The sequence below is a fragment of the Antechinus flavipes genome, chromosome 2 (assembly GCF_016432865.1).
Source record: "Antechinus flavipes isolate AdamAnt ecotype Samford, QLD, Australia chromosome 2, AdamAnt_v2, whole genome shotgun sequence".
Lineage (NCBI taxonomy): Eukaryota > Metazoa > Chordata > Mammalia > Dasyuromorphia > Dasyuridae > Antechinus > Antechinus flavipes.
Window position 1 is genome coordinate 347,198,171 of NC_067399.1, and position 22,998 is coordinate 347,221,168.

Below are 22,998 nucleotides of genomic sequence, written 5' to 3' on the forward strand. Positions count from 1 at the left end.
AAGAAACTTAAGTTCTAGCTGCTTATGTGGTATTATACATGAGCATTCTTTGATTCCCAGGTGTTTTATAATCCTTCTTCTTCCACAGCCTATCTACATTACAGTGTCTAAATAAACCCAGGTAATGTATACAAGCCTGACTATAACCTATCATAGAAATGCATTCCAGTTTCGGAATACAGTATATACAAAAATATAAAGAAAGTGGGCTTTTTTTTTTTTTTTTTGATTGATTTCAAGTGCAAAGAACAAGATGCTTTTCCCAGAATAAAGTCATCATTTTTAATCTCATCACCATGCCACTAAACTCAAGCCTGAACTGGTAACATCTTTCTTAGCTTCCTCTCCCCTCTGATCAGAGGACTAAAGCATGCAGGACCAAACTCCTTCCAATTTCTTCCTTTAGAGAGTGCAAAAACTGGAATTTCATCTCATTCTTCTTTGCATCTGTTGCTCTAGTATACAGGATGTCCCTCTACTGTACTATCTCCTGATTTCTATTCCCCACTTTTTTGCCTCTTTTTATATATTACCTTCCCCCTTTATATTGCAAGTTTCTGGAAGGAAAGGGCTATCTTTATTTTTATTAATTTTATCTCCAACACTTAACATAGTGCATAGTACAAAGACACTTAATAATTACTGACTGCTGAACACATGACAATCTTTTTCTTTTTCTATTTTTTCTTATTTTTCATTTTAAATAAATAACATATTTGAAAAATATTTATTGGATTAGACGGAAAAAAATAAATTAAAGAATAACTAGTTGGTCTATTATAGCTGGCATAATGATCATAAAGGAGAATTAATAAATTGAGATAAGGCTAAAACATTAATTATGATAAATTTTGCATAAAACATTAGCACTTTGATTTTGTTGGAGTTACGAATGTGAATAAATTTTCATGTGAAGGTTATATAGTATTTTGGATAGACTGGTAGATTTGGAGCTGAGAAGATGAGTTCAGCTCCCATCTCTGGAACATACTAGTTTAACTCTTGACAAATAACTTAATTTTTTAGTGTTCTTAGCAATTTCCTAAGACTGTAAAAGAAGGTGCTGACTTGCATTGGTAGAAGGAATTTTCCCATCTCAGTGTTTCTCATACAAATTAAATAACAAATCTAGTCCTTATGCCTGTGTTCAAGTCACTGCCTAATATTATTGTCCATTCCCTTTATTTATGGCTCCATATTGTAATTGTTACAATTTATGTTGACTTCCATGCATTGTACAAGCAATAAAAGGCAATCAGCTATGCTTTATATCATTGTTTCACACTAAGCAAATATAGAAATATCCTAAACAATTCCTATAAACACAAAGCAGTACACAGGAAAATGACTGAAGAAAGAATATGCATAAAGAAGTAATTTTTTTACATGAGAAAAGTCCAAGATTGATAAAGTTTGCAAAAGCTTAGTTAATTGAATACTGCAGTACTAATTTAATTAGTATAAAATTGAAGGAACTTTTGTTTGGCAATAAGAATTCAAATTTGGGATAGGGCAAACTTTAAAAAAAAAAGCAGCCATTAAAGAAGGGAAGGGAAAGATAGTGGGACAGGTGAACAAAAATGTTACAACTGTTGGGACATGTAAATTGCACTGTCAAACCAGTTCAAGTTTCCTGGTTTCTCATGGAAAACATTTTTTCTGCCCATTTTTTTCCTTCCAGACTTAAGTCAATCAAATTCTAATACATTATTTCAATTGTTGAGTTTTTTGATTGGTTTTCTTGGTGGCAGTATGACAGTAATTTTACTACTTTTTTTCTGCCCATAGCTCCACAATAAGTTGCCAGTATTTCATCTCTGAAACAATCCTTCAATGCTTCAATGAATTGTTAGCTGGCCTTGCTAACAGGAATGTCCATAGTTTCAAAACGTCTTCCATACATTTTAAGAGATTCTACAGGAATAAGTTCTATTTTGACAAAGATTTCTTGATCCTTTTTTTTTTTTTCAGTAATAACTTATTTATGGTTTATTTCAATACTTGTAACTATTCCAGTCTCAACAAGATTTTTCCTTGTACACACGTGGGTACAAGGTGCTAATTAAACAAAGATAAAGAACACAGTCCCTGCCCTCAAGGAATTTATACTTTAGTGGGATGAAACATCAAACAAATATAATTCAAATTAAAATGAGAAAAGTTTAAAAGCTTAAGAGAATAGTTGGGAGGATCAGGAAAGTTGTGTTAATATAGGTGACTTAGTTTAGAGAAAGGGAAGGAAAAAAAAAAGAGGAAAAGGGTCAGAGAAAAAGAGACAGAAAAAAGACAAGACAGTTCCTACTGTCAGTAAGAACTTTCTAATAGGAGACAACAACATAAATGGGAATTGGGAGGGTACCTTCAAGTAGGCAAAATAACTAGTGAAAAGACAGAACAATGTAGAAATCAAGCCAAATTGAAACTATCTTTATTATATTCTTTAAATCTATAAATGTTCTATCCACTTTTACAAAGGGAATTTTAATCACATTTTATAAAAAGCAATTTAAACAGGGATAATTGATGAATATTATGAAACTTTAAAAGGAGGGTACTTTTGTTGAAGCATAATGTGACACTTAAGACATTGCTTTTCTTTAGTTCCTTCTATATATTGACTTCTTTGAGCATTTGGAAATCTGTGCATCTGCACACTCTTTAGTGGATGTAGTAGAGATTTTCACATTGTCCCTCTTGTACAGATAGGTATATTGATCACTGCTTTGAATTAATTTCTTCAGATATTGCAACCTCTGCCCTGTATTTGATAAAGCATTTCTTCAACCAAACTAGGTATTTGTATAATTCGTAGTTTCCTAAGTCAATAGATTTTAAATTAAGGGACAAGTAGAGAGAAAAAATTTTAATTCATGTAAGCCCCTCTAACCAAAGGTTATTTATAAAGGGGGTATGGGTGGTGGATGACAGACATAAAAAGAGATGAGAAAGAATCTAGTGTACCTATATAAATAATGAGTGTAACTAATGATATTCAAGAATAATTTTTGCTCATGCCAGAATCTGCTTCCACAAGAAGCCAGTCAGCAAGAAGACAGCCAGGAAACTGAACTCTCTACACTGGATGTGTTCATTGGGAAGCTTCCACCAAGTGGGAAGATTACCAAGACAGAGTCTCTGATTATTCCTTCCACCAGGTAACATCTCTAAATACCATTCATGACAATGTTTATTCCTGACATTGTCCAGTAGAAATATGTACAGTGATAAGAGAAAATCTGACTTTGAAATGTTAATCTGACAACCTGCAATTACTATTACTATACATAGTACTGATTTGTATCATCATTGCAGTGAGTTGCTGTTTGACTCATTTTGTGTTGCAAGTTTAAGTTATTTTTTTTAATCGCTGTTGTGATTTAAAGACAATACATTTGATCCCACCTAGGGGAAAATTCTCATATCATCTAGAAATAGCATCCAAAATACAACTGTTTATGATGGTGCCAATAATGAAAATTTGTAGCACCTAATTGAGAAAGTTTTCATCACTCAAATGAAGAAAAAATTTTGAAGTAGGCAAAAAAAAAAAAAAAGTAATAGAAAAGAACCCAGTTTAAAGATATATTAGAATTTACATACTTAGAAATAGCCCAGGAATTAGATAGTGTTAATAAGGTAGCACATTTTTATGTTCTATAATGTTAATCTCTTGAGTTTATTACCTACCTATTTCTCATTAAACAATTAAATAAAATTTTCATAGCAGACATGTAGTCCTGCAAAACAAATTTCCACATTAGTCATGTTCAAAAATGTATGTCTCATATCTACACCTTAAGGCAATCACTTCTGACAAGAATGGCATGATTGATTCTTCATTCCTTAATGTTATTTTCTTTATAATGTTGTCATTGTATAAATTCTTCTTCTAGTTCTGTTCACTTAACTCTGAATTAAGTTATCGAGATCTTCCCTGTTTCTTCTGAAATTGTCCATTTCCTTATTTGTAACAATATAATATAACTTTCAATATATTAATATACCATTCTCCATAAATGGTCCCTCAGTTTCCAGTTTACGGTTACAATAAAAATAGCTTTTATAAATATGTTTGTACTTATTATCCATTAACTTTATTTATGTAATTCTTTATGTTCAACCTTAATCACTGTTTGGGGCAGTAACCTATTGTGTGCCAATAAGTTACTATCCACTCTAGAAGTAAATCCATCAACAGATACTGTGTGCAAAGAATGAGGACTTATGTCTTTAAAACATTATGTATTTAAAACAAAAAAAGTATTTTTTAAGAAAAGAATTATGTTTTGTACTGTGCTTTCTAGAATCCCCAAATTGGGGTGCCAAAATAAACTCTGTTTTCTAGAGCTAGGGTGTCAAAATATACTGTTTGAACTAGCTCTCCGGGGGATCTCAGGACCAGCCCAAGTCTTTGGTCTTAATGGAAGAGTGATGAAGGCAGGAGACCCACGAGGATGGTCCATTTATTTCAAGTCCTTTCAGGCCTTAAGTACCTTAGTATGATTACATCACTGCAACACACTGAGCATGTGCCAACTATAGAACCATTATATCACCATAGCATTACAGCATACTGCAAGTGCTAACTATGGTAGCATTACATCACCACAGCACATTGGACATGTGTTAACTATAAGCACCCTGCTATTGATATGTAAATTCCTCTTACTGTTATCCCTTGCTTCAAGTAGAATACAGGTGGTCATGCCCTCTTTGACTTCTCAGGAAGGGTGATCATGCCCTCCTTGACTTCTCAGGAAGGGTGAAAACATCAAAGGGAGATTGGGGGGCCAAACCAGACATTGTCAGCAGATGTCCTCTGGGCTGAAGGGTGTTGTACTTTATCCACTATCTGTGGCCCTCTACAATGTTTTATAAAATAATGAAAATAATTTAAGGGAGTAAATAATAAGATAGTGCATTTATTATATTTTAGGGTGCTTTGTTATGCACTAGAGATAAAAATACAAGCAAAGAAGTTGATTCCTACCCTAAAAGAGCTTACAAAGAATAAATGGAATGTAGATAATAAATGCTATTTAAGTTCATAAGAAAAAAATTATTTTCCCAATAAAATGACCAAGTTTAAACATTTTAGGAATGTTTAAAGAAACAAAACCACAATAGATAGTATTTTGATCATCGGAAAATAATGGGAAGTACTTTTTTGGTCAAGGAAATAATGTTAGCTAAGATAAGGAGAGAAAAAGTATAAGATAGATTTCAGCAACTTTGAGTTTGCTGTCTTGGCTGGAGCAGAAAAGTTTCAAACATAAGGGAATTGTGATAGATAAGGTTGAAAAGATGGGTTGATGTTGATGATGATAATGATAATACTAGTTTTCATAGAGTATTTTAGAGTACCATTAGGTATTTTATTATCCACACTTTATAGATGAGGAAACTGAAGCTAAGAGAAGTTAAGTGACTTGCTCAGAGTCACACAGCTAGAAAGTATCTATAACTGGGTTTAAATTTAAATCTTCCTGAATCCACATCCAGTTCTCCTTACATTGGCTCCCTACCTGCTTCAACCATTATCAGTACATAGTTAAATATTATCAGTGTATCATTTGTTCTACTTGGAAAAAAACTAGGCTCAGATTGTTCCAACTAGGGAAACGACAGAAACCTACTACTAATTTTTGTCTTTTTCTCTTAGAAAATAAAAAATATCATAATCAGTCTCATACATTTTTTAATGCCTACTACGTGATATTCACTGTGCTAGGCACTGAGATATAAGAACAAAGAATGAAACAATCCCTACTTGAGTTGGAGAGAGGGAAAACAAACAATCATAACTATGAATGTGAATGGGATTGAATTCATACATAAAAAAGAATGACAAAATGAATTAGAAAACAAAACTCAGCAATTTTCCGTGTACAAGAAGCCCTTCAATATGCAAACATTTTTATAGAATTAATAATGAAGTGTTGGAGTAGAATTTATTCTGTCTTAGTCAAATAAAAACAGATAGGGATCCGTGCTTTCAGGCAAGGCAAACATAAATGTACATACAATTAAAAGAGAAAAGCAGTAACACCTCATTGTACTTAAAGATTATTTAGAATATGAAAGGATCAATATTACATTTATGTATTGATTAGCATATATCTAAATAAAGAAAATTAAAGCATGGAATAGATTTAAGATTGATATTGTTTATTGCCTTTTTTAGACTTAGACAAAACTTACACAGTTAAATAAGGAAAATGATGTATCTAACCTGAATTACATCTGAATCTAAATTAAAAAGCTAGATATGAGCTTGATTATTGAATTAAAACTTTTAATTAATGTTAACTACTTTTCACTATTATATTACTTTTATTTCATTACAAACATGAAAATATTGTAGAGTATAAAGAATTTACAATTGCTGAATGTCAATTCCTTACAAAGTATTAACTCACTGGAATCGATAGAAACAATGCTTATGTACTTAAGTTTACACCTTTGAGAGTTCACACATTAGCTCACACATTAGAGTTCACAAGTCCGGGAGAATCACAAGTCAGGGACCCACAATCCCATTCTCGGAGGAGGAGTCAATCTTTGAGTTCATACCTCTAAAAGAGCATATAAAAGGACAAGCATTAGAGACTTTTGGCAGATTGAGAACGAAGGATTCGGAAGAGGAGAGGCTGAGGCTGACAGAGGCAAAAGACTAGCAACGAGAGCTCTCGGAACCAAAAAAGGCTAACCCGTCTATTTTGGAAGACACATTAAAGGACTGTACTTTTAACAGCTGGCTGCATTTGAGGTGATTATTACACTGAACTGAAACTAAGGTTGCCTCTAGAAGCTCCCCGAGAAAGCTGCTCTCAGAGAACTATCATATTTTAGAAAAGAAGAACACTACAGTTGAAGTCCTCAGTTTTAAACATATCCTTGACAGATTATAATGCAATAAAAATCATTGATAGAGTAAATATGAACAAGTAATACATGCTTTTAGATAGTTGTCCTAAATAATTTATGTCAAAGGATAAATTATAGAAATTAATAATTGTTTAAATAGAATGAGGCAACATGCCAGAAGTGGTCCTTAAAGGAAATTTTTTCTCTGTGGACACTTATGTTAACAAAAAGAGAGAAAAGCTAACTAGGGTCTGTATCCTATCAAGAGATCATAAAAGAACAAAAGGGATCCACACATGCAAAAATGTTTGTAGCAGCCTTTTTTGTAGTGGCAAGGAACTGGGAACTGAGTGTAGATATCCATTATTTGGAGAATGGTTGAATAAATTATGAATGTAATGAAATATTATTGTTCTATATGAAATGATGAGCAGGCTAATTTCAGAAAAGTCTGGAAGACTTACATGAACTCACACTAAGCGAGGTGAGTAGAACCAAGAGAACATTGTACACAGCAACAACAAGATTATGTAATGATCAATTGTAATGGATTTGGCTCTTTTTAACAATGAAGTCCTTCAAGGCAATTGTAATAGACTTATGATAGAAAGAGCCATCTATATCCAGAAAGAAAACTATGTATACTGAACGAGGATCAAAGCATGGTTATTTTCACCTTTGTTGTTGTTGTTTGCTTGTTTGATTCTTCTCTCTCTTATTTTTTCCCTTTTGATCTGATTTTTCTTGTATAGCATGACAGATATGGAAATATATTTAGAAGAATTGCACATGTTTAACCTATATCAGATTGCTTGCTTTCTTGAGAAGGGGGAAGGAGACAAGGGATAAAGAAAAATTTGGAGCACAAAGTTTTGCAAAGGTGAATGTTGAAAGCTATCTTTACATGTATTTGGAAGAATAAAATACAATGCCGAGTCAAAAATTAGAAAGTGAAGAAAAATAGTGTATGTATCTAAAAAGAAACTAGAAACAATTAAATATTCACAAACAAGTACAGAATTCTGAAAATCAAAGAAGTAATCAATAAGTGGAAAACAAATGACTATAAAATCTAGAAAACTAAGAGCTGCCTTTTGAAAAGGCCAATTAAAACAATTAAGCATTCCGTTTTTTTAAGGCAGAGAAAAAAAAAAAGAATTTTAAAAGAATTTTTAAATTCATGCCTGAAGGAGAAGAAATAAAGAAAATTATCTAATCTAATAATGATGTGACTACATTTGTTTATCTGGTGTTTTAAAGATTGCACAGTTCTTCATACACATCATCTCATTCTAATCTTATGATAACACCTATTATTTAGATGTTAGAGTTATTTTATTCCTAATTCAAAGTTCAGAGGAATTGAATGATTCAGCTTTATTAACACAGGTGGTAATTTTCAGAGTCAATGTTTTCTCATCTTTTTTACTTAAATCTCGGCAATCTTTCCATTTTGTAATACTTATTGTACACAATTAGGTGACTAATAAAACCAAAAACTTAAATGAAATGGATGAATAATTACAAAAATATAAAATAGGCAGAACATCAAGATGTTAATAAATAAATAAACTAACCAGTCTCAGAAGAGAAATTGAACAAATCTCAATTGAACTTTAAGAAAATAAAAACATTGACATAAATTCATTTACCAGCAAATTCTGTCAAATACTTTAACAAATTACTTCTTCATTACATAAATTCTTTGCAGAAATTGAAAAAAGATCAATTTACCAGATTTTCCCATCAGATAATTATGCCCTGGTACTCAAATCTATGAAAGAGGAAGCAGAAAACTGAAAGTGTAAGCTAAATGATTGGTGAATGTTAACATAAAATAGTAAAATATAACAATATAAAGAATTCTTAAGATGTTTATATTTTCAAAAAATTATTATGATTAAGTTAGTTTTATTAGGAAGTTTATAGAAAACAAATCTTATCAATAATGAAAGTTACATGATCAAGAGTTTTTAAAAAGTTCTTTGAAAAAAAACAAGCCACATAAATTATAAATGCTGAGAAACTCAGAATAAAATTACCTTAATTTGACCAAAGAGATCTTTGTAAAATTAATAGCCAGAACACTTAAGGTAACATATCTTCCCAGTGAGAAAGCCAAGAAAGCCATTAACTCTTCACCAATCATGACACTTTACCCACCCTCCATCTTCTTCCAAGGAGAATAATTAAGAAAGGGGAACACAAAACAGAAGTTAAGACATCATCTCGGGGTTTGAGGAGAGATTAAATACGAGAGACAACAATCTGAATTGTTTTCCACCTAAGTACCTCCATCCATCCTCTGCTAGCTTTTAGCCTGAGTTAGTTGTGAAAGTGCAGGAGTTTTGCACGACCCCTTCCCTCCTATACACCCACTCATTAATTACCTACTGACCTGAGCCTATCAGTTTTGGAGACATTCAACCAATCATTCAATCAGCAGATCTTACTTTGTCAAGTACTAGATTACACATACAGAGAATGAAACTAGCTCTGCTTTCAAGAACCTTATATTCTATCAAAGGAAAGTATATGTAAAATAAATATGGATAAATAAAAGTGAAATAAATATAAGATAATCAGGGATGAACTATTAGCAGTTTAAGCACCTACTTGGCTCAATGTATAAAGTACTAAGCCTGGAAATAGGAAAACCTGAGTTCAAAATGTAGACACTAGCTGTTTGATTTTGGGCAAGTCACCTAACTTCTCTTTACCTTAATTCACTGGAGAAGAAGATGGAAAATTACTCTAGTATCTTTGCCAAGAAATCTCATGGACTTATGGTCCATAGGATCATGAAGAATAGGACACACTTAGATTTCTGAATAACAACACTAGCAGTTGGGGTGATAAGAAAAAGTTTTTTTATGAAAAATAGCTTTTAATATGTGTCTTGAACGAAGAGATGAGAGAATACAATTTCATCCTTTGAGGATGACTGTTCTAAAGACCTAGACAGGGAAGATGGAATATCACATGTAAAGAATAAAAAGAAAACCAGTTTGGATGAACCATAGAATATGAAAAGGGAAATATAATTTCCTTGAAAAGCTAGGTTGGGGCTATATTATGAAGAGTTTTTTAAATTCAGAAGACAAGTTTTTATTTTATTCTAAAAGAAATCCAAGACTTTAGGAAAATACATATCTACTTTCAAAGAAAATCTACTTTGGCATTTATGTGAAGAATGGATTAGAATAAAGAGAGACTTATAACAAAGAGATCATTTGAAAGGCTAGTACAATAATTCAGATGGGTGATGATGGGACCATGTGAATAGTAAAAGGGGGAACAATGTGAGAAGGCTTCTGGAAATAGAATCACTAAGACATGACAACAGAATACCCACAATTAGCAGGGCATGATAGAGATGATGAACCAGGAAAGGAGCCTGAGAATTGGTCATGGAAAGAACCAGTCAACAATAGTGTCATGAAAACTCAAATAGAGAATATCCAGTACATGTGAGATTGTCAACAATGAGAAACACAGCCAAAGTTAAGAAGGATGAGAACTAAAAATCAACTTTGAAAGAGATATTCAATATTTATTATCCACAAACAGGCACAAATAGTAAACCCTTATTTTTTTTTTCTCTACTTTGGCATTTGGTTTGATATGTCTATTAGTACATGCAATAAGGACATCAAAGCCCAATCAAATCCCTAATGAACTACCTCATTCTTTTCAATATCAACCTGGACCATGATTCAGAAAGTGGTGGTGGTGATTGTTGTTGCTGTTGTTAGGAGGATAATTTTTACCCTCTGTCCATACTCACCAAAAGCATACACATGAAATTTTTTTTCTTCAGACCAATAAAAAGTATTTTAAGGTAAGATCCAGCATAATTTACAATGGAGAAGCACTAAAAAAGATAGAGAAAACAAGAATGTCAACTCTCATCACTTTTATTTGACATAATATTGGAAATTCTAACAATTGCCATTAGTCAGAAAAAAAGCATATTAGAGGGATCAGTATTAGAAAAGAAATCATATCATCATTTTCATGGGGGATGATGTGATGACCTATCAAAAAATTAATACCATTTCAGCCACAAAATTGAGTTTATCAAAGCTACAAGATAAAAAATTAACCTAGCACCCTCAAAAAAAATTAAAATTCTCATTTACTAGTAATTAAGAGCAAGAACAAATAACATTTTTTAGTCCATCTGCATTAAAAGCAAAAACCATTAAATATTTGGAAATTGAGCTACATAGAAATAAAATTTTGTTGGCCAAAATAAAGAAGAAACAAAAAATTGGAGGGCTATCGATTGTTCATAGCTATATTATGTTCACATAATAGAAATGACAATTTGCCAAATTACTTCATCTATTTAATACGGTACAAGTTAAAATACCAAGAAATTTATGTATTAGAACCAAAGTCACAGTGAAAATTTATATGGAAATAATCAGGCAATAATATCAAGGAGCAAAGCAAGAAAAAAAAACTGACAACTCCTAAAACTCAAAACAAATATCATTTTTGATTTTAGGCAAAAGAGAAGCGAGAAAGAAAGAAATTTGAGTAGTTACACCAGACACCCAAAATTTTAGTGTTTCATAATATTATGGAAAATAAAAACTGGGGAAAAGATTCATCCTCAATTAAACAGATGTTCTTGAAAAAATGAGTAATTTGATAGGAAAAAATAAAAATATCTTGCACAGTATTGAGCCAGTGAATTCCCACGGAATAAGAAACTTATCCATAATGATGTTTTAAAATATTGAAAAGATTAAAGCAAAGGAAATTGTTATTATGTAAAATGTTCTCCTGGTTCTATTTACTTCACTTTGTATCGATCCATGTAAGTCTTTCCAAGTTTTTCTGCAACCAGTCCTGCTTTTTATTTCTTATAGCACAATAGTATTACATCTCAATCATATATCACAACTTGTTCTGCCATATCCCAGTGGGTAGGCATCCCCTCAATTTCCAGTTCTTTGCATCCACAAAAACAGCTGCTATAAATATTTTTGTACATATAAACCTTTTTCTTTCTCCCTCTCCCTCCCTTTTTCTTTCTTTTTCTCCCTTCCTTTCTTTCTTTCTTTCTTTCTCTCTCTCTCTCTCTCTCTCTCTCTCTCTCTCTCATTTCTTTGGAATACAAATCTAATAGTGATATTACTGGGTCAAAGAATATGCAAAGCAAAAGTCTGTTTTGCTTCTGACCAAATTGCTTTCCAGAATTGTTGGATTTGTTCACAATTCCACTAATTAATGTTCCAATTTTCTCACATCTCTTTCAACATTTGTCATTTTCCTTTTCTGACATATTATCCAATCTGTTAGATATGAGGTAGAGTCTCAGAGTTGTTTTAATTTGTATTCGCAGTCATAAAATGGACCATTTTTTCCCTATGACTGTAGCTAATTGATTTCTTTTTCTGAAAACTGCCTTTTCATATTCTTTGACCATTTATCAACTTGGGAAATATCTCATAATCTTATTGTTTTGACTCATTTCTCTATTTGAAAGATAAGATCTTTAGTAAAGAAATTTGCTATAAAATTTTTTCCCAGTTTTTTTCTTTCCTTCTAATCTTCACTGCATTTGTTTTGTTTGTACAAAAACTTTAATTTTATATAATCAAAATTATTTAATGTCTCTTAGTGCCCTCTTATCATTTGATTAGTCATAAATTCTCTCTTCATTAATAGATCCGAGAGGCAAGAGTAATTTCATGTTCTACTAATTAAAATATCACCTGTTATGTCTAAATCGTATACCCATTTTGAGTACATCTTGGTATATGGTGTGGGCTGTTGTTCTATACCTGGTTCTCAACATATATTCTATGTCTGTTTCAGCTGTCTTTCTTACAAACAACATAGTGTCAGATTCTGGTTTTTAATTCACTTTTCTTTCTGCCTCTGTTTCATGGGTGAATTTATCCTATTCATATTCACAGTTTTGATTACTGTTTTTTCTTTCCATCCCAATTTTTACCCTCTCCCTCCCCAAAAATCTGTTTTGCTTCTGACCACTACCTCCCCTAATCTGCCCTTCCTTCTATCATCCTGCCTTCTCTCATCCCCCTCCTTTCATATTTCCTTATATATAGGCCAAGATAGATTTCTATATCTATCTGAATGTGTATTCCCTATTTGTAATTCCCTATTTGAGCCAGCTCCAATGGGAGTAAGATTCAAACATTATCTGCCACTTCCCATCTTCCCCTCCACTGTAAAAGCTTTTTCTTTCATGATTCTTTTGTCAGACAATTTACCCCGTATTTTTCCCTTTCACTATCTCCCAATCTATCACTCTTTCTTATCCCTTTATTTTATTTTGTTTTTAAAAATCATCCCATCATAATCAGCTGACTTCTGTGCCCTCTGTCTATGTGTAATTCTTTTAACTATTTTAATAATGATAAAATTTTTAGTAGTTAAAAGTAGGAATGTAAAAAGTTTAATCTTATTGAATCATTTTATTATTTCTCTTTCACAGTTTACTTGTTTATGCTTCCTATTAGTCTTGTATTTGAAAGTCAGATTTGTCTTTTCATCAGGATTATTTAAAACTACGTTATTTCATTGAATATCCATTTTTTCCTATGAAGGATTACACTCAGTTTTATTGGGGAGGTGATTCTTGATTATAATTCTAGCTCCTTTGCCCTCCAGAATCTCACATTCTAAGGCTTTAGATCCTTTAACATAGAAAATGCTAAGATCTTATGTTATCTATATTTGAATTGTTTCTTTCTGGCTCTTTACAGGGTTTTCTCCAGGGAGCTCTGGAATTTAGCCATAATTCCTGGGAGATGTTTCATTTGAATGTGTCTTTCAGAAGGTGATCAGTGGATTATTTCAATTTCTATTTTATCCTCTGATTCTCAGATATCAGGGCAGTTGTTTTGTTTTGTTTTTTAATAATTTCCTGAAATATGTTTATGCTCTTTTAAAAATCTTAGCTTTTAAATAATCCAAGAATTCTTTAGTTTTTTCTTGGAGCTATTTTCCAGGTCAGTTCTTTCAATGAGGTATTTCACTTTTTTTTTCATTTTTTGACTTTTTTGTCTATTTCTTGATATCTTGTGGAGTTATAAACTTAATTTGCCCAATTTGTAAGGAATCATTTTCTTTAGTAAGCATTAGTACCATATCTCTTTACTGTTTCACCAGTTCTAATTTTTAAGGAGTTCTTTTTTTCAGTGAATTTTGTACCCGCTTTGCTATTTGACCAATTCTGCTTTTTAAGCAGTTCTTTTCAGTGAATTTTTGTGCCCCTTTTAATCAGTTAATTCAGGCTAATTCAGTTTTTTAAAGATATTTCTTTTTTCTGTCTCTTTTTCCAATCTATCAACTCTTTTTTCATAATTTTCTTGCATCACTCTCATTTCTTTTCTCACTTTTTCTCATATTTCCCTTATTTAATTTTTAAAAAAATTTTTTTTAAAAAAACCTCTTCCAAGAATTCTTTTTAGGCCTATAACCTATTAACATTTTTCTTTGAAGCTTTCCATGTAGCTGTATCATATTGTCATCTCTTGAGTTTGTCTTAATCTTCCTTGTCACCATAGTAACTTTTTATGACCAATTTCTTCTTTGGTTGTTTGCTGATTTTTCCAGCTTATATATTGACTTCATGTTACATTCAGGCTCTCCTCCCAGAGTATAGGCACATAGTCCCAAGCTCTAGATCTTTCTTGCTGCTATTTCAGAGCTAGGAGTCTGTAGTTTTTCATTTCTTCCAAGATGGTATGCTCAAATGAGAGGTTTGGACTTTGGTCTCTTGGCTTGTGCTTTGGCCTTTGAGCAACCACAAACACTCTACTCTCCCCTGGTAGACCAGGGCCCTCGCATCTCCTGCAGTTTCAAGTACTAGTAATTTAGTATTTCTCTTAGATCTGGAACTGCAGTATGACAGATTCTTGCACCCGTTGCCAACAGAGGGTCCCCTGTAATTTCTTTCTGACTAGTTATCTTTCTCTCTTACCATCTGTGGGTTGAGGGCTCCTGAAGATGTTGCTAGGAAACTGCCTCCTGGGTCCTGCTGCTGGTACCTGGGATGGTGTACATTGTTCAGTCTGTGCTAGGGCTCCAGGTTCAACTTCCTCATCTCCCCATCCCCTTGGGAGAGACCTTTCCTGAAACTTTTTAACTTTTTCTGACCTGGAAAACTATTTTGCCTTGATCTTTTGTTGATTGTACCATTCCAAAATTTGATTTGAGGCATAATTTTAACATTATTTGTAAGAGAATTTGGTAGCACTTGGGTGAGTCCCTATCTTTACTCATCTCTTAGCTCCATCTTGGGACTAATATTTTTAGATTCAGCCTATAAAATGACTTTAAAGTAGAAAGACAATCATTTTGTTGTAACTACTTTTGTATGATAAAGATATGTATTTGGAAAAAGTGGGGGCAGATATACTAATGGCAAACGTAATAAAAACTTGCCTTCTTACAACAAGATAACTATATAAATATGTATACATATATGAGCGTTAACATATATTTTAACATGTTTAACATGCATTGGACTACCTGCCATCTAGGAAAGGGGGTGGGAGGAAGTAAGGGATAATTTGAAACAGAAGGCTTTGCAAAAGTCAATGTTGAAAAATTACCTGTGATGACTGTGTATTTAAAATCAGCCGGAGTCAGGAATTCAGGTTAAGGGGAAAATCTTCAATCTTTATTCTCAGTAGAGGTGAAGAAGGATTACGATAGCAATGTGGGCAGCTGCGACAGGAAGCCAGTTTGCAGAGCGGGGTCGGAGGTGAAGGGCAGTCGGGATAGCAATACGAACAGCTGTGACAAGATGCCAGCCAGTAGTCTCTCTTTCCGCTTCCCTTTTCCACTCCCCTGCCTCCACCCACCAAAAATGTCATTTCCTATACAACACATCAGGACTTGCACAAAGAGTGGGCGGGGCCATTCTTTCTCCAAGCATATATATTAATAGAGTATGGTCCAATTACTATTTAGTCTCATGTGCTTGGGACCTCAGTCCATCAACTCAAGCCTCAGCCCATTACAATTACCCATGTTTTGTAAATAAAAAGCTTTAATAAAAAATAAATAAAAAAACTTGCCTTCTAAAATATATAAGGAAATGTTTAAATGTCAGAGTTATAACTCCTAATGAATCTGTAAACTATTATTCTAATCACTGGATAAATGATAACTGATTAAAAGACATATTGCAATTTTCTGAAGAAGAAACAAATGGGTTTTAATAATCTTTTGAAAATCTCATTATTCAAAAATGGAAAAATTAAACTGCCTCTTTCATATTGGCAAATAGAATTTAAATTTTCACCTTTGATTTCATTTGGTCTGAAGAACCCTTGGAAAGGAAACTTCTTGCATTGATACAGATTGGCAGTTTATCTTATACTAGCAATAATACTAGCCTAGTGAGATTGAGAAATTAAGTGATTCATCCATTAACACAGCCAGTATACATCAGAGCTTGAACTTGGGTACTTCTGATTCACATCCACTATCATACCCAGCCTCTCTTTAATCATACCACAAGAAAATGAATAATAATGGAAAAATGAAATAATCCCAAAATGAACTTAAAAGGAAAATTCTTTTAAAATCTGATAGTATTAAAATTATGTGTTAAGTATAAATCTTTATTAAATAAGTTTAGTAGATCAAAGTAATTATCCATGTTAAATTTTTAGTCAAGTATTTAAAACCAAAAATTAGCATTAGTTGTAACAGAGAAATACTGTGAGCTTTCTCAGTATTTTTTCTCATCAGTCTTATTAAGCAGCTACTTTCTGCCATGCAAGCAACAACAAGATATAATGGATAGAACTGTCTTTGGACTCAGAAGTTGCAAGAATGTGGTGACATACATTTGTAGAAGAAATTTTTAATTCAGGTACAACCTGTACCAATAAAATTATTTATTTATACCTCTGGCCTCCCTGTCCCCCCAAAAAAAAAAAATTTCAGATACCAGGAATGCAGAGACAAAAATAAAAATAAACCCTCCCTTCAATGAGGCTCACTTCTACTGAACAACTTAGTATATTGGGAGATAATGATGACATGCTAAGACTCTATAAAAAATTAAGACACTACCTTCATTAAAGTAGAAAAATATAAATCTGTAAAATCATTAGCCTTTCTTTATTTTCCTAACAAAATCCAAGAGAAAGAGGGAAGGAATTGTATAAGCTAATTAATCAACAAGTATTTATTAAGTGCCAGCTGTGTGCCAGACACTGTGCTAAATACTGGGATATAAATAGAAAGAATAAAATAATCTTTAACCTCAAGGAGCTTACATACTAACAGATTCTGCTTGTGTGTCTGTGTGTCTGTGTGTTATAGAATAAATGTAAAAAGAATAAATGCACATGCAGAGTAATAAAGTAGTGCTTTTTGGTTTGGGGAAGACCATTTAAGCTAGCAATAAATTGAATCAAATAGCATAGTGGAATAAATACCAGAATCCTACAATATGTTGTTTACAAGTAAAAGAAACAGGAGTAGCAATTCTGATCTCAAATAAAGCAAAAATAGATTTAATTAAAAGGTATATGGAAAGAAACTATATCTTACCAACTGTATAGCAATAAATTTGACAATCTGAGTGAAATGGATAAATAGTTACAAAAATATAAATTGCTCAGATTAACAAAATAAAGTAAAATTAGAGGGGCAGCTAGGTAGATAGAGCACCAGCCCTGAAGTCAGGAGAACCTGAGATCAAATCTGGTCTCAGACATTTTCTAGCCATGTGACTCTGGACAAGTCACTTAACCCTAATTGTCTCAGCAAAAAATAAAGTAAAATTGGTTAACCTCATGTTAGAAAAAAATGAAATAAAACAAGCCTAAGGAAAAAAATCTCCAGGGCCACATGGATTTACAAGTGAATTCTATGAAACATTTAAGGAACAGTTTAATACTATGTAAAACATTTAGAAAAATAGGTGAAATCTTTTCAAATTGTTTTTATGTCACACATAAACCAGAAAGAGCCAAATATAAAAAGAAAATTATAGACTAATTTCCCTAATGAATATTGATGCAAAAAAATTAATAAAATACTAAGAAATTGCAGTATTTGATCACCAGAATAATATATTATGACTAATTTGGATTTATACTGGGAGTGCAGGACTGGTTCAATATTAGAAAAACTATCAATGTCATTTACCATATCAATAACTAAACTAACAAATGATATTATCTCAATGAATGCTGAAAAAAGCTTTTGAAAAAAAGCACCCATTCCTATTTTTAAAAATTAGAGAACATAGAAATAAATGGAGCTTTTCTGAAAATGTTAAGCAGTGTCTATCTAAAATCATTAGAAAACAATTAGCAAACATGATATGCAATGGGGATGAGCTAGCAACTTTCCCAGTAAGATCAGGAATGAAACAAAGGATGTCCAGTATCACCACTGTTATTCAATATGAGCAATAAGAGAAGAAAAAGATGTTGAAGAAATTAAAATAGGAAATAAGGAAACAAAACTATCACTCTTAATAGATGATGTGATGGTATACTTAGAAAATCAACAAAAAAAACTCTACCTTTATTGAAATAACTAACAAATTTAGCAGAGTTGCAGAATATAAAATTAATCCACAGAAATCATTGACATTTCTCTATATTACTGACAAAACCCAGCAGCAGAAGATAGAAAGAGAAACTCCATTTATAATAATTGTAGACAGTATAAAATATTTGGGAGTCTTATCTCCCAAGATATATCCAGGAACTATTTATGAAAACAATATGAATGCTTTTCACACAAGTAAAGCAGGTTCTAAATAATTAGAAAAATATCAGTTGCTCATGACCACCCCAATATAATAAAAATTACAATTCTACCTAAATTGTTTTTTTCGTTCCACACCAAACTGCTAAAAAATATTTTATAGAGCTGAAAAAAAAAATAAAATTTATCTGAAAGAACAAAAGATCAGGAATATCAAGGGAATTAATGGAAAAGAAATGCAAAGGAAGGTAGACAAGTCATATCAGATCTAAAACTTAAGTAGCAATCATTTAAACTACTTGATACTGGCTAAAAAATATGGAATAAGTGAGGTACACAAGACACAGAAATCATTGACTAGTCATTATTGTTTGATACAACCAAAGACTCCAGCTTCTAGGATAAGAACTTATTATTTAATAGTAACTGCTGGGAAATCTGGAAAACAAGAGGACACAAACTAGGTATAGACCCAACATTTCATACTGTATACCAAGATAAGGTCCAAATGGGTACATGATTTAGACATAAAGGGTGATACCATAAGCAACATAGGAGAGCAAGGAATAGTTTACCCATCAAATCTATGAAGAAGGAAGAATTTACAAAATGGATAATTTGATTATATTAAGCTAAAAAGTTTTTGTAGAAACAAAACTAGTTCAACTAAGAAGGAAAGCAAAAGGCTGGGAAACAATTTTAATAGCAAATGTTTCTGATAAAGGCTTCATTTCACAGCTATGTAGAGAATTGAGTCAAATTTATAAGAATACAAGTCATTGATAAATGGTCAAAGGATATGAACAGGCAGTTTTTAGATGAAATTGTGGAAGAAAAATATGATCAACTTTAATCGAGTTAGCTTTTCTCAGCAATGCAGTGATCTAAGAAAATTCCAAAAGATTCATGATAAAATTTAAAAATGCTATCCGCTTCCAGAGAAAGAACTAAGGTCTCTAAATACAGATCGATGCATATTATTTTCACTATTTTTATTTGTTTGGTTTTTTTTTTTTTTTTTTTTGTGGATTTCTCCTTTTGTTCTGATTTTTTCACAACATAACTAATGTGGAAATATATTTAATATGAATATACACATAGAACCTTTTCAGATTGTTTGCCATCTTGTGGAGGAGAAGAAAGGAAAAAAAAAGAATTTGGAACTCAAAATCAGAATGTGTATTAGTAAAAAATAAAATACTTCTAAATAGAGGAGTGGAGAGAAGGAAACTGATTGTATGAAAGTCTACAAGAAGAAAGAAATGCTAGTTTACTATCTTACAATATGTGATTTGTTTGAATTTTTATGAACAACTTGAAATTGGACCAAAAAAATTTAATAATGTTCTTTTCATTTTGAATTCCAGAACTTTCTTAATGAAACTGTGATGTTATTAACAGAACTTATTAACAAGAAAAGCAATCAATATGTACTCAAATATTCATATTAAGATTCTGTGTGATAACAAAATATAAAAAAAATCTGAATTCAAGCATTGGGTAATGACTGAACAAATGGTATCTGAATATTTATATCAAGTGAATATTGTTAAGGAAAAGAGATCCCCAAAACATGACTATAAAAATATAAAGTCATCATAGGGAAGTAACAATAAAGTTCAAATATAAATGTTGATATTAATACAATATTACCAGAATTAGAAGACACATTCTTCTTTTAAGGAGAAGGTATTTACTAATTATCAGTTATAAGAAAATTAATTTGTTAGTGCTTTCACTAAAATTATTTCATATCATAGTATGAAAATAACTCTTTGTTCTTCAAACCTATACCAGTAAAGCACAAGCTCTATCCTAGTCTATCTAGTCCTATCAAGATAAAAAGGCTTGCAATATGGACACAGCAACAGGCTTTATACTTTTCTGAGAAATACCTTCTTACTGCTGCTTCTAGAAAAGCATTAGCCTTTCAAAGTTTGTAGAAGTTTTTCCCCATATTGGCCATAAATTGACAAATTTTTCGGCCATATAACTACTCCTGAGTACTGTCTGTTAAGTTGTTTTCATGGATAGAGGGAGAAACCATAATGTTTTGGGGTTTTTTGGCCGAGGCAATCAGGGTTAAGTGACTTGAAAAGATCTGGCAGTAATGTGCAAGTTTGGATTTCATGGGATATGGTTTTAAAATTTTAAATAAAAATTTTAAATATTTATTGGTAATCCCTAAAAAATATTTTTAAAAGCATTGGTTTTTGCTATGATTCCTTAGGGAATATTATTATCATTATTATCATTATTATTATTATTAAGAAGTAATTATTTTCCTTTATAGCTTTTTTCTGCCTCTGAATATTTTCCTTATCTTTGATAAAAATACTCTCTGTAGTCCTATTATAGAACAGCAATATTTTTAAGCAAATGTTTTGGAATTTCAGCAGTTTAAATAAATTAATTTCACTAATTATTATTACATGTTTATATGTGCATTGTATACCTCTCTCTCTCTCTCTCTCTCTCTATATATATATATATATATACACACATATATATGTGTGTGTGTGTGTGTGTGTGTGTGTGTGTGTGTGTGTGAATTTTTACCATTAAAATTGTACTCATTTAGTACCATTTCTATCTAATGTTTATAATTTATATGGACATTTTCTTCTAATAAAGCCTTACAATAATTTGGAGGTGACCCTGGGAGTCTTAAAAATGATGTCCATAAAGAATAAGCTCCTAACAGATTCTCCCAAATGAGAAAAGCTTTGCAGAGATAGAAGGTATGTTGCATAAGGACCAGGTTAATTGAGAAAAGTTCCAACACCACGTTGATGAAATTGATCAGAATAGTAAATTATTTAGCCACAGCAACTACCAAAGGTCTTCTACAAATTTATACTGGGGTTACAGTGTGCATTGGGGAGGGGAATACTTGCACTGACAAAATTATAGATAGTCTAAGAGTTCAAATGTGCTTTCAAAAACTACCATCTGATAAGCTTATCTCACCTTTTTCTAGGGAGCTTTTTAAGGCCCTATATCTATCTTTGATTAAATGTCTTTTCATTCAGATACTTTGAATTTAAATATTTTGAACTTAAGTAATCTAAGGTTAAGGTACCTGATATTTTGTTATTTTTTTCCTTTTAATTGTTATCTGTCAGGATATCTATGAAAATTTTCATTAGAAATTACATATAGTAATAAGCAGGTTGCCTTTTTATTACATTGTAGATAGAATTATAATAGTAGTTTTATTAGCATTTCTTTCTTCACTGATTCTTCTTTTGTAGAGCTAGTAAAATATTTTTCTGTTTTTCATTCAGCTTCTTAAAGCATTCCTGTGGGGAAGATGATTTGGGGCAAAAATAAAGGAAGGCTTTTTTAATAAGTTGATCGACTTTATAAGGTCTTGTTTTTTCTACATCAAAACTCTGACCTACCACTGGTGGGCAAGGGTTTGATGATTAATGGGTGTATTTCAACGTATCAGTGTTATCTCACTGCAATCTCTGAACAAACTGCTTCTTATAATTAAACAATTTTCCCCCCAAAAAAAAACCTCTCCTTTTATTGTCTCTGCAGGTCAGAGGGAAAGCAGACTGGTCGGCGGGGTAGAAGCACTTCACTAAAAGAAAGACAGCCTGTGAGGCCACAGAATGAACGAGCTAACAGTCTGGATAATGAGCGCTCACCAGACACTAGGAATCACTTGCAGGTGAAGATAACTTACTCCTTTGGTTTGGGAAGAAAAGGAAAAAATTGGTCTGAACCATTTGACTACAGAAGTTATAGTAACAATTGAATTATGTGTAAGGATAAGGCTAACTCCCCAAGAAAAACACTAAAAAGACAGAAAATAAACTCTTATCTAACCATTAAACTTGGTCTGTGATAATTCAGATTAGATGACTTCTTTCCTAAGTATCAAGAGAAGTATTAGAAAGAAAACAACTTTATACTACATCAGAAGAATGTGAGCATTCTTTAAATTTGTGGGGAAAGTAGAGATTAACAATTTTATCTAAGAATTTTTCTTTGGAAAATAAAGGGATACTGCCACATTTTCATTGGAATAATTAAGCAATGTAAATATGTGAGTAATAATAGCACAGAGAATTACCCTTCAATAGGTAGAAAAAAAAAAAAAACAACCTATTGTTTTTCTGTTATCGCAGAACTGCAGCTCTGAACCCTATTCACTGATAAAGGATTTGGTTGATAGAGTAGAAAAGACAGGGACTTGAGCAGAAGTGAAAACTCCACTTAGAATTTAAAGAGAGGAAAACAGTGTATAGTGTGTCATGCATCTTAAATTTTGAAGAAAGCAATCAACCAATAAGTCAATAATCATTGATTTAGTTCTTGCTATGTATCAGGCCTCATACAGGAGATACAATATAATAAATAGTACATTTTAACAAGCAAGTCAGCAAGGACATT

At 32.0% G+C, this 22,998-nt stretch overlaps 1 protein-coding gene across 7 annotated transcripts in view; it reads left to right on the top strand.

The window, feature by feature from the left end:
• The window catches only part of PACS2 (phosphofurin acidic cluster sorting protein 2), a 424,977-nt gene that overhangs the window by 277,495 nt on the left and 124,484 nt on the right, over positions 1-22,998 (top strand). For all 7 annotated transcript variants that reach the window (XM_051977991.1, XM_051977987.1, XM_051977988.1 and 4 more), the window contains exons 12-13: positions 3,019-3,155; positions 22,141-22,273. In XM_051977991.1, coding sequence (XP_051833951.1) covers positions 3,019-3,155; positions 22,141-22,273 — 270 coding nt within the window. The remainder of the gene's footprint in view (positions 1-3,018; positions 3,156-22,140; positions 22,274-22,998) is intronic.